The sequence below is a fragment of the Pterocles gutturalis genome, unplaced genomic scaffold (genome assembly GCF_000699245.1).
Source record: "Pterocles gutturalis isolate BGI_N339 unplaced genomic scaffold, ASM69924v1 scaffold5509, whole genome shotgun sequence".
NCBI lineage: Eukaryota > Metazoa > Chordata > Aves > Pterocliformes > Pteroclidae > Pterocles > Pterocles gutturalis.
The window spans coordinates 19,383-31,849 of record NW_010133036.1 but is presented as its reverse complement, the minus strand read 5'-3'; the positions used below and the strand labels follow the sequence as shown (position 1 = coordinate 31,849).

General features: G+C 37.4%; 1 protein-coding gene across 1 annotated transcript in view; it reads right to left on the bottom strand.

Moving 5' to 3' along the window:
* Positions 1 to 1,883: 1,883 nt before the first annotated feature.
* Positions 1,884 to 12,467, bottom strand: part of CENPF (centromere protein F, 350/400kDa) — a gene marked incomplete at both ends in the record, with an annotated part of 29,259 nt that continues 18,675 nt past the window's right edge. Inside the window, 11 exon segments of the mRNA XM_010081071.1 lie at positions 1,884 to 2,077; positions 4,064 to 4,540; positions 5,251 to 5,431; positions 7,051 to 7,209; positions 7,879 to 8,052; positions 8,054 to 8,080; positions 9,091 to 9,243; positions 9,764 to 11,033; positions 11,035 to 11,180; positions 11,182 to 11,595; positions 11,597 to 12,046. Coding sequence (XP_010079373.1) covers positions 1,884 to 2,077; positions 4,064 to 4,540; positions 5,251 to 5,431; positions 7,051 to 7,209; positions 7,879 to 8,052; positions 8,054 to 8,080; positions 9,091 to 9,243; positions 9,764 to 11,033; positions 11,035 to 11,180; positions 11,182 to 11,595; positions 11,597 to 12,046 — 3,645 coding nt within the window.

The window sequence follows — 12,467 nt, the reverse complement described above, 5'->3', positions numbered from 1 at the left end:
AACCAGGAACAGACAGTACTCTTAACCTGTTTGCTAAGATACCAGGTATTGGGTACAGAGATCTGTATTTCCTTTTTCCTGTACATATTCTGCAAACACAAAACATAGTTGTGACTCTTTTTTCTGACATCTGGACAGAAAGCACTGCTTTCACATTTTAACTGATGTGCAGTCAAAGCACTCAATTTAAATTCTACATTAAATTCACATAGGAAAGTGAATAAATTTGCATATGAGAATGATGGCACATTTTAAACACCTTGAGAAATTTGCAACAGGTTGAAACTGGGTGTCTGAAATGAAGTACATCTAAGTACCTGTCAAAGGGAAGGAAACAAGGCTTGTTTCACTTTTAAAATAAGACACACCCTTTACTGTATTAATACAAAGCATGAAACAACATGTTTTGGTGGCTTCAACAAACAGTGAAACGATATGAGCAGTTCCTCCAGAAATTCCCAGATGTATGTCACCTTGAAATAAAAAAAACACATATATCCAGGAAAGAAGGGCAGAAATTCCTGGAACTGATGACTTGGGCATATTTACAGTTGGGGAAATAAACAACCCTGAAATCTTAATTTCTCCTATATAGCTGAAGGTAAGGAGTAGCCTGGCCTTAGACCTAGACAATACAAGCTTAGGCAAAGAGGGGGAGTGTTTTTGCGAAATCCCTTCTTCAGTTAAATTAAAAACAATTTATTACTGATTACTTGTTATTTGCTATAACCTTGACTATGGTCAGCAAGAGCCTACAACAAGGTTACACCATGCTTGGCAGGTGATTTACTATGCAACTTGCTGCTGCCAAGGCTTCCTTTCTTTTTACGCTACTGAAGTTCCTCACAAGCAAGACCCTCCATTTGTTGCTAAAGCTACAGGAAAACATACATAAATGAGTATAAATAGAATTTATTGGCATCACTTAATGAAACAGCAATAAGGCAGAGTCCTCCAGACAATGTCTGTAAGAAGCAGAAAATTTTGAAGAGTAATCAACCCTTGAAGCAAGATACATGAATTCAGTGGTTTCTTTCTCACTTCAAAATACAGATTTCCTATTGCTACAGCTCAGAACAAATTATGGCTCTGATCTGACTCGTCTTCCCAATGGTGCTTTCTGGCCTCAAAAACTCAACTACATGGCTCTTGCCTTTACTTACTTTTGGTATCTTGCCAATATACTTTATGGGCTAACATAAAATAACTGCATTAAATAAAAAAACAACAAAAACTTGTACTCTTGCTTTACAAATGCTTCACATTTGGCTGTGCAGCAGACTCCACTGATTGCAAAGACAATGCTTTTGTGTAACCTGGCAAACTGGAAGAATTCCTGCCTCCTGGCATATTTCTCTGTTGCCCTTACATAAAGAAATATCAATAGAATAACTGCTCTCAACTTCTTATTGCTCAGCTTGAGATACCATGGTTAAAAACTTTGGAGGAGATTTCAGACAAAAGGTTTATTTCTGTCCTAAAGCTGGAACATTTTTCTCTATCTGCAAAGCATTTGCATCAGCTTAGAAAGAATGCCTTATTCTGATGTACTGTGTATCATTCAGCAGTGTGTTGTATTACTGAAAACACTTGCAAAGTTAATGTAAACTTCAGTTACTAATTTTTTTAAAATAAAAATAATCTTTCAAAACCTAACTTGGAAGTACTTATCTTTTAATGTTAGTTCTTACCAGATTTTAAGTCTAGATTCTTTACCATCTAAAGGTTGCCTATTTGCATGTTTAACAGTATCTCAAATATGTGTAGTTACAGCATCTCAGATCTGGAATTCCAAGAAAAGTGGTTAGCAGAAAACTTTAAGCCTCAGCTTGAGACTCCCAGAGGTTAATTCTTTTGCTGTTAATAAAGTTTTTTGAACTTACCTTTTGTGGTTTGCTGCCACCAGCTGTCGAACAGGAGCACTCACCAAGATTATCTGGTTTGCATTTTTGTACATCTTGTGTAGGCAAAGGCAATTTCTTGCTTGAGGAAGCCAGATGTGGTCTGGTTCTTAGATTCCAGGTTGTTCTACGTAAAACAGAAGGGCTAACCTTTCCAGTGGGGATATCAGCAAACCCTGAAAAATAAACAACTTCTATTAAAAACAGCTAAGTTATACTTTCGCAAACAGATCTTCTCTTTTTTCACAACAGGGACAAAACTAGCTGATTAAAATACATAATTTGTTCTGCTGAAGAAACTGGATGAAAAAGATTGCTGAACGGTTCTTGTGTGTTCCAAAATTCATACTCAAGCCCTGAAAACAGCAGACAAGGTACAACAGTAATTCAATAGCAAAGTTTTTCAGACAAATGTTTGGTCTTTTTCTTTACAGGTATGTTATTATCTGGAGAATAATTACAGTCTGAAAACATGTACTGGTTTTACTGGAATTCAATCAGAACATAATATTGTGACACGATATTCTTCATTCCTACACAGAACTAGTGTTATAGATTGTCTAACCTCTCTCTATTTAGCCAGTCAAACATTACCTGGCACACATGTCCTCAGAACAGATGTACTTCCAGAAAAATATTAACACTGGCAAGAAAAGGAGATGCAAATAACAGGCAGACTTAGAAATCCTGACTTCTGGGAGTGATCACTGAAGTCGAGGTGATTCAATATCTCTACAGCTTATCCTCTAATGATTGCAATTGCATTTATTATAAAGGGGTATGTAATAGGTAGCTGAACATACAATATATTTTTCAAGCTCCGATTTGTGCAGTCCTCTCAGTTACTTTCTGCTACAGTGAACCCTGGAATATCAGGCTACCTAATTCCATTGCATGCATAGTAAAACGAAACTGAACTCTCATGACGATGCTAATATGTCACTGCTGCAGGCAAGGCAGGGGATTTTAACTGATCTGATGTAATTGCCAATTAACATACTTTTAATTATTGATTCTGGGATTGAAACAAATAAAAGTACACAAATAAGCAAATGCTCGGGGAAAACACCTCGGCTTCCCTCCAGACATCTCTCCTCCCCAGTTTCTGGTCTCCAATCGCCTTGCCACACGCTACACTCAGTCCCTTCAGTGAGGTGACAGGAGTGCAGGAGACTGCGTCATATTCTGCTCCTTGCTTTTAACTCAGTTGCTCAAGCACGGAGGAGCCCACTGGCTGCAGTCCCTTGGGGGTCATACCTCCTCCTCAGTCTCCTCTCAGCCCTCCTTGGGCCGCCCCCCAGCTCCTGCCCCTGCTCAGTCCAACCCCTCAGCCCCATGCCCTGCTCAGTATGATACTTTGGTTCAGCATTACTCCTCTCCCTCCAGCCCCAGCATTGTTTTTCCTTCATCTCAGCATTTACCATCCTTTCTTACTCACATTTTCAGAGGCACGACCAACACCTCTGACTGGTTCCATCCTGGCACAAACTTTTATCCTTTGGAGCCAGCTGGACCGGACCGTATCTGGCACGGGGCAGCCCTGACCTCCTTCCCCAGAACCCCCCTGCAGCCCTCACCACCAGCCACTTGCCAGTCAGACCCCACAGAGCTATTAACCTCTTTGACCTCGTAAGGGACAACACTGAAGGAACTGTGGGACTATGGAGGGAGCAAACATGACTCCATCGCAGCGTGGTACTCTAGCGCTCCAACACTGTGGCCTTTAAGATTAGATTCACTCCCCATCTATTCTCCTGTAAGTTTCAATGAATGGTTCAAATAATGTTTTTAAATGACTAGAGCAAGTCTTCTATCAGCAAAACTTTGTTGCTGTTACATATCACATGCTTGGCCTCTAATACAGGCATCATCAGGAAATACAAAGTTGTGAATGCCGCGACCATTTAACTTTTAGCAGAATGGTAGTTTTTAAGCCAACAGAAATGTATTATGCTGGTCTAACACCACAGCTCCACAAACACTAACCTGGAACATCTCCCGTTGACTATCACCTTCCATCGTTGTCACCAAAAATGTTTGCATAGTCATCTACTCGCCCAGAGTAAAACTAATTCAGGAAAACAAAAGAGAAAAAAACCCCACCTGCTGTGCTCAAACAATGCTTCCCTTTATAAAACACTATAAAACACTATAGAAAATACCTTTTTTCACTACTTCTGGAAGCCCATCCGGCTCATCATCTGTATTCTTCTGACCCAGCAGGTTTTGACAGATATCATCCTTCCTCTTTTTTTTGGATGAAGTCTCCGGCACAGGGGATTTTGGTTCGCCATTATCCTTCCTGTTGTCTTCACATCTCTGCCTTTTACCTGAAAGCTTTGTTGTATCTTTATCTGACCTCATCTGTTTGATAGACTGATTGCTCACTGCTACTGAGTTATCTGAATTCAGCAAAGGAGAGCTGACAGCACTGCTTGTTGGCTGTTTCAGCTGAGCACTCAACAAACTGACTTGTATTTCTAGCATCTCATTGGCTTCCTCTAGTTTATCATATTTAACAAGTAGAGAGCAGTATTTCTCCAAGTTCTCATTTGCTTCTCTAGTTTTCACTTCTATAGGTTCCTGTAATTCTTCCAGTTTTAGCCTAATTTCTTCTGGAATGGCATTCTCATCAGCACCTTTCAAAGCAAAATATTATTATTCATGTAACTGACATGAAAAAGTTACATATAAAATAATGTACAATGCAATGGTCACACAGCTTTTAAGTAATTAGACATGTTCTCTAACTGTGCAACTATAAAAAAGTGACAGTGCATAACAAAATCAGTAATATGTTAGACATAATAATGTATTTGCTAAATAGAGAACAAACATGCAACATTTGAAAAGAATCCTTGACCAGTGCTTGGGCAAACATTTTTCCTGTCATTTTGTAACTTCTGAACACTTGAGTTTGTACCCCTAACTTGAAATATCATTTACAATACAGTGCATCTCATGAGATGTATACATGTATACAATATAACAAAGCAAGCATGAGAATCAGAGGGGAAAGCTTGATGGAAAATGATAAAAGAACTTGCACACAAACTTTAGGTATTAACAAAAACACTCCCTTTCTTCCTATAAGACACTTTTAACCACAAAAAAGTAATATCTAAAACATATATTTGTAATCCAGAGTTGCCTCTGATGCTTTAAAAGAAAGAAGATGAACTAGATTTTGAAAATGTTTGACACATTTGGAGTTATACTTTTTGTACTAGTTAAAAATCATGTTCTGTATTAGACCTGCATATGCAAATGGACATTTTAGGGAAAAATAAAGTTTTACAAACTAATGCACTGCTAAGAAAGCATTAAGATTGAATCTAGATTCAGTTACCTTCTCTCTTTGACATACTTCGATTTTTCTTTTTTAAGAGTTCGTCACGTTCAGCTAGTTGTTTCTGCAGCGTTTCCTTTTCCTGTTCCATCTGCTTACAGGATTTCATCTACAGCTGCACTTTACTTTCGGCTAATTCAGTTTCCTTCTTCAGCTGAACTATAATGTTAATATTTTCAGCCTACAAAATAAGAAATGCAGTTATTACATCAGAAACATAATTCTTCCATTTAAACATTACAATGTCACATGGAAGCTCAACTCTTATGCATTATTAGCTATAGAGCACGGTTGTAATGTACACTTGTTTGCTTGTTTCTGTACAACCTCAGCATAGCAGATCCGTTACTGTAGGAAACAATGAAAGTCTTCTTACTGGACAGGTACATACAGGTGTTTTAACTCAGCAGAAAAACAAGAATTCAAATACCAATAAGGGAGACTTATTTTCTTCAGATACAGCAACAAATTACGAATGTTCAGATTACTGATGTCAAGACTACCACTCTAGCTATAAGAAAGCTGTATGACCTCTGAGACAGCAGTCCTTTTTCCAGCTGTTACCACTTCATTGATGTGGCATAAGAAAGTGCTGCTTTCCAGGCAAGAGATTTCAAACCAATACTCTAAATTTCAAAGTGCTCTCTCCTAGTCCAGGTCTTCTTTATTCTTCTTTTCATCCCTAAAGCATCTTATTTACCACAGAGGCAGGATAACCCAAGACCTGCTTTGCCCTCTAAATTCCATCTCTCCGAGCAGCAGCCGATCATTCCTTTCCACCCACTTCCACTCTCCTGGGCTGCTCCCTGCTCACCTAGTCTGGTACCAACCTGTGTGCAAACACCACGCAGTGAGCACAGACAGAAGCCTTGTATGCTACACATTGACAGCACCGTGGGTACTGTTTTCTGTCACTGGCACCTATCCTGGAGTACTATACCATTGTGCTGATGGTATTTAACAAATTAACACCACTGTGGAGGGCTCTTTGGAATACATTACTGTTGAGCAAGATGAATGTATTGCAATTCAGTGTTTACTTGCAAGTAAATTGAATTGACTATGTTTCTTCAAGAGTGCAGAGAGATACTCATTCCTGACATGGGAGTACAGAATCGGAGCCAGCAATCAATTAGATAGAAGCAGGATTTAAAAAATAAAAAAAGAAAAATGCAGGGGGAATTGATACAGTAATACAGAAATTCAGTTATATGGACAGTGAAACTTCACCTGTGCTACTAGCAACCAAACCAAGCACATCTAGAACTGTCCCCAGCTATCAGCTGTTCAGAGTATGTGGAGCTCATATTCTGTCATCACTGAGAACAGTTCTGCTGTTTACAGAACTACACTAGTTCATAATCGCAATGAGAATTCTACCTAAAATGGAATTGATAAACTCTCAAGTATCAAGACTAATGCTTAAGACAGAACATGGTATCTTTTATCATCAAAGTAATTCACAAACAGAAAAACTGAGGCACTGAAAAGTCTCTGATTGTCTTCTCGAACCACGTTATAACTCAGTCGCAATGTTCAGTGTAGTCAATAGACTGCTGTGTTTAGTATCACATAAACCAATTCTAGGTGATTTCAATCATGGTGTATGTAACAATTTTTCTAATGTAGATCAATACTAACAATGTTTCCTTCGTGCTCTATATTCTGATTAGTGAAACAAAGGCTGTATCAAAGTCAAGCCAAAGCTCTGGAGCACTAGTTCCAAACCCTACATTTATTTTACTACACAGTGCCTTGGGTCTCATGTAATTGGCAATGCTTCCATTTTTTTTTTCTTACCTTACTTTTTAGGAGTTCTCCTAAGGTTTGATTAGCTTCTTTAAGGGAATTGTTTAGCTCTTTATTTGACTTCAAATGCTCAATTTCCAACTTTTGTGAGCTGATAAAGTACTCCAGCGAAGTCATCTTATCTTGACAGGCCTCAATTTCTACTTCATTCTAGAGAAAGAAAATGTGCTTAATTACTATAATACTAAAAAGGACCTTGAGTTGTACTTCAAAGATGTATTTTTAAATTCCACAGGAATTCCACAGCAAATTTGCTTGGTGTGTTATGAGGAGTTTAAAACAGAAAGAGCAATTTGTCTCACGTATATATTCTGAATATTAGAATCTTGCTGCTAAAAAGTCTGCCATTAGAAAGCCCTTCTATTTTACTATAGCTTGCTCTTAAATTTAATTTATATTCGTAAGAAGGAAAATTACTGAGAAATAATTATAGTAAATTGTTTGCCTGTATCCTACTAGCCTCAAGTACATATTTCATAGATAGATATTTTTGCAGGAAAGATGATGGCTCTTTGTATGCAGCATGTCTGACAAAAGCATTTCCAACAAATTTGCCCTTATATCCTAAAGTGGTTAATCTTTCTTCCCCATTCGTATCAAAACAACCTTTTCCTGGAGTAAAACTTAATGATTACTGAATTCCAAGGTAAATTCGGAACTCTTCACTGCTTGCTATATGGAAAAAACCTAATTTAACACTTACTGGGTTCCAAGGTAAGTATAGAGAGTTTGAAAATATCGTTAGCAAAACCAATTTCTTTTGCAATAGGATGAGCAAAATTTTGTAAAATACATTGTTTTATTACGAACTCACAGTACCATTCTTCCCATTTTCTGATTTATCTTTCTGTTTGCTTCTGTCAGAGCATCCCGATGGTCTTTCTCTGCTTGAAGTAGTCTGTCTTTGTATTCTGATATTTCTCTTTTCATTTCACTTTCTTTTTCTTGTAGTTCTTTCTGGACCATCTCCAAACTCTTGGTCAGTTCATTTTTTTTCTGACATAGTTAGATGCAGCTGAATCTGTAAAAAGTAAGTATTTAGAATTTTCTCAATGGAGACACAGTTGATTCATTCAACTATTTGACTTTACTTCTGAAATGCCTTTGAATTTCCAAAAACAACTTGGTAAAAAAAAAAAAGTATTTCACAATGGCACAACACACTGCAATCAAAGAATGGAACATCTGAACACAAAATGCAGGACAGGAGGCAAAGGAGGATCTTCTAAAAAGAGACATCATGATCTGAAGGGTATGTTGAGTGTAAGTTTGCCAACAGTGTTAAATCAAGCAGCACTGCCAAAAATCAAAGCTTAACCTCTCCAAACATTGCTCCCTCGCAGAGTGACTTGAAAGGTTAAGCGTCACTTTCCTCACCCTCTTTAACATGACAAAACTTTCTAAGTGTTTTCATTTCGATCCACCTTTATAACTGTACTTTGGGGAGAGCTGGATTGTATTTCCATAGAGGATTTCTGAAAGCTGAAGAAATCTCTTTTCTTTTCCCACTCGAAATCCTCAACACCACAACAGAAACAAGCCCCTGGTCATAAAATTTTGTAAATAATGTTAGTAGGTCAAAAGACCACTCAAGCTGGTTTAAATACATAATATTGCTCACAAAAAAAGACCTATAGTCACCTAGATAGTAAAACAGCCTCTAAGAATGAAGTATGAACAAATTAGAAATAAAGACTCTAAAACTCTTTCTTCCTTGACTTTGTCCTGAAAGTACTTTAACACTACTGAAACACTGAAAGAACTTTAGTAATAAAACAGACTTGAGAAAGGCTACATTTTTTTATCTAACATTCTCAGTCTGATGACTGAACGTTTGTAGTAGAAACAGTTTCTTAGCACTGAAAGATTTCTACGTATCCACCTGTGGCCTTTACGCCAAGAAAACATATTTTTTATCTCAGAAGAGAAAATGAAATTGTTGGAAATTTGGAAGCAAGAACCTCTGTACACATTTACTGTACTTGAGCATCTGGCCTTGAACACAGAAATACTACACACAGAGTAACTAACTTTGTTCTTTTCTGAATGTTCCTGAATAAGTTGTATTTCTTCAGCAAGCTTGTTTCTTTCTGTGGTAAATTCTGCCTGTAATTTGGAAATCTTCTGTTCAGTATCACTTAGCTGGACTTGCAGCTCAGTATGTCCTTCTGTCAGTTCATTTACCTGAAATTAAATTTTCCATAATTATTTTTAATATTAGTGTCATGACCTCCAAAGAATTTTCTAATATGCAACAAGCAGTTTTTAAGATTTTATTCCGATAGCTGGTCCAACTCCAAGCAAGAGTCACAACACACTAATGCTGTTTCCACATGGCAAGTGTCCAATTGTTGTTTCACTTTCTTTTGAGCTCCCAAAGTACTTATTCTTGATATAAAAACACACTCACCCAATATTAATTTGTCTTTCCTCTTTTTCTTCTACAGCAAAGAAGAAACTATGCTGCATTATTGAATTAAACTTCTATGCCTACTTTCAAGCAACCTTCCCATTCATCCTACACAAAACAACGTCATGCTTTCCAGCTCTGTAACTTCAACTGAAGCTCATGATTGCATTGAAAACAATTTTAAAAATAGGATGCTCATTGTAAAAGTCTGAGGTTAAAGCTATTTTAAGATATAATTTATTAAGGAAGTGGTAAGCCCGGAGGACACTTTATCCTCATTCCTAAAAAGGGAACTCTGTATTACCTTTTATATAAAGTGCTATTTTCACAAAGTGTAAATTCCAGTTCCTTCTCAAGGTCTTTATAAGACACTTTTAGAATACTCAGAATATCCGGAAAGGTTTCATTATCAGAAAAATGTTGCTCCTTCAGATTCAACTCAGCAATCAAATTCTGCAGACTTTTTTTTTCCTGCTGCCAACATTCATGCTCATATTCCATGTGTGTCAGCTGTAAAGACAGCTCCTCTGTTTCTTTCACCTGCTTTTGCAGAGCACCATTCTGTTGCATGTTTTCATCGAGTTTTTGTTTGCAATCCATCAATTCTTGAACAAGTACCTCCCTTGTTTGATCCAATTTGACATTTTCATCTTTTATTTCCTGACATTCCTGTAATAGTAGTTTTTTATCTTGCTCAAGGTGAACAACCTGATTAATCAAGGCTTGCTCTTTTGCTCTAGCATCTGCCTCCTTCCTGCAAGAAAACTCTAATTTCTCACGTAAATCTTTGAGCTCAGATTTCAGCAATACCACAGTATTTTCAAACTCATCCTTGATTTGCATCTTTTCTTCCTCCTTTTCTTCTAACAGTTTTGCTGTAGTCAAATTCGAAGACTCAAGTTCAAGGATTCTTTCTTGCTTTTCTTTTAAATCTTTAGCCAAACACTCTTTTTGTGAGGTGAGGACATCAATTTGTGAGTTAAAACATTTCAGCTTTTCAGCCATCTCTTCCATCTCCATTGTTAATGTTTCCGCCTCTGCTTTAGCAGTCTCCGAATGAAGAATTGCATCTTCTAGATTTTTCTCCGACATCTCCAATTCTCTTTCAAGCCTCTGTATTTTATCCAGAAGAGAGTCAGCTTTCCATTCACTGTGTTTCAGCTTTTCAGCGACATGGCGTTTTTTCTTCTCATCTGATTCAATTTTTACTTTCAGCTTCTCAATGCCATATCGCATTTGGTCTACTTCTTTCTGTGCTGAGCGGAGTCTAGCAGCAAGTTCACCTTTTTGCATTAACATGCCTTCCAAATATCTAGAAAGGTTTAATTTTTCAGTTTCTGATGAACTTAATTTACTCTGCATCATTTCCAATTCTCTTACAAGCAGCTCTTTCTCCTTGTTCAAATCTGCTGCTTTGTTGTGGAGTTGTTCTTTTTCTAAGGTGAAAGACATGGCATCCTTCTCCAAACTTTGCAACTTCTGCAGAAGGTGATCTTTTTCATTTGATAATTGATTTACATCAGATTTTGCAGCTTCGAGCAGATTTGTTTGTGTCCTCACTTCTAATGAATTCTGTAGAATCCAACGTAGTTGACTCTAGCTCTTTTAATTTCTCTTGTAGCTTCTGATACTTCTGATACAGTTCTTTTTTATTTTCAGACAAAACACTCAGTTCTTGGCCAATACAGTTTCTCTCAGCTGTGACTGAAAAAAAGGTGCTCTTGAAAGCTAGAAACAGTTTTCGGGTTAACTTCCCTCTCCCTTTCCAATTGCTGACATTTTGCCTGAAGCATTTCAAGATCATTCTCTGTGAACAAGGCATGGTTCTCAATATTAACTTGCTCAGACTTGGGCCTCCTCTGTTCATTCTCAGCTGCAAGAAATTGTTCATCACAACCTCTCTCGGCCATTTCTACATCATCCAATGTGTCTGCTGCATTAGATAATCTAACTTTATATATCTCCAGCTCAGATTTGACCTTCCCAGGTTCTTTTTCTAATGACACTACTCCAGGAGATAATTGCTGCTTATTGACAGAGACTGAATCCAGTTTTTCCTTTATGTCACAGTTTTATTCCTTAACAACTACAGTAGCTTCCTTCAGTTCTGCAAAAGATGGGCTCTTTCAGAGTTAAATGTGCATTCTTTAAGTTCACCTCTGAGTTTAATTGCTCGACTTTCATTAGTAAATCAATGTGTTTATGGCTTTCTTCTGTCTCACAGATCATATTCAAATTTTCAGCAGTTTGTTGTTTTGCCTCCTCCTGAAGCATTTCAGTGGTTATTTGATTTTCAAAGAAATCCCCTGCCCTCAAAAACATACAACTATTGGAAAATGACAATGCACTGGCATGGTTTGAAGGGCTGGTTAGTTTTCCTGATGTATTTCTACACTCGTGTTCTCCAGAAATCTCAGTATAATCTTCCATCAATCTTGCTTCAGCAGTCTCAGTTACATTTTTACACACAGAGGTGTCTCCTACAGACATTTTCTCAACAGGGGTTGGTTTAGATTTATTGCTTTTCAATGCTGAGTTTGCAATAGGCAATTGCAAATTGTTTTCTTCTTCAGTGTTCTGCAAGGGTTAAGAATCAAACCATTAAAAAAAGGAATAGAAGAATAATCTATAAGATAAAAACAAGGTGAGTTTTAAAAGTTTTCTTAAACTAGTAAAGTTTATGCAAAATAAACAGATAGCATCGTTCTCCACTTAAGAATCTGTTTTCTTAACGAAAGGATTTACACAAACGCATCTTTGGCCAAAAGGTTTTAAAGACACTGAGGGAGAAATTTCAGCCAAATTTACTGAAAGTGCCAAGATATCACCTGCCTCCATATTTTGGGAAAATAGGTGTCTATGTGACAAAGTGAAAAATTATTAACACCACTACCGGGGGAAAGGTTTACTGCTCACCTTCTATTAGACACTAGAGAAACTTCAAGGGACACAAGTCCAAATCCTCAAACAATCCCTTTTCCAAATTACCCCTGTGTCA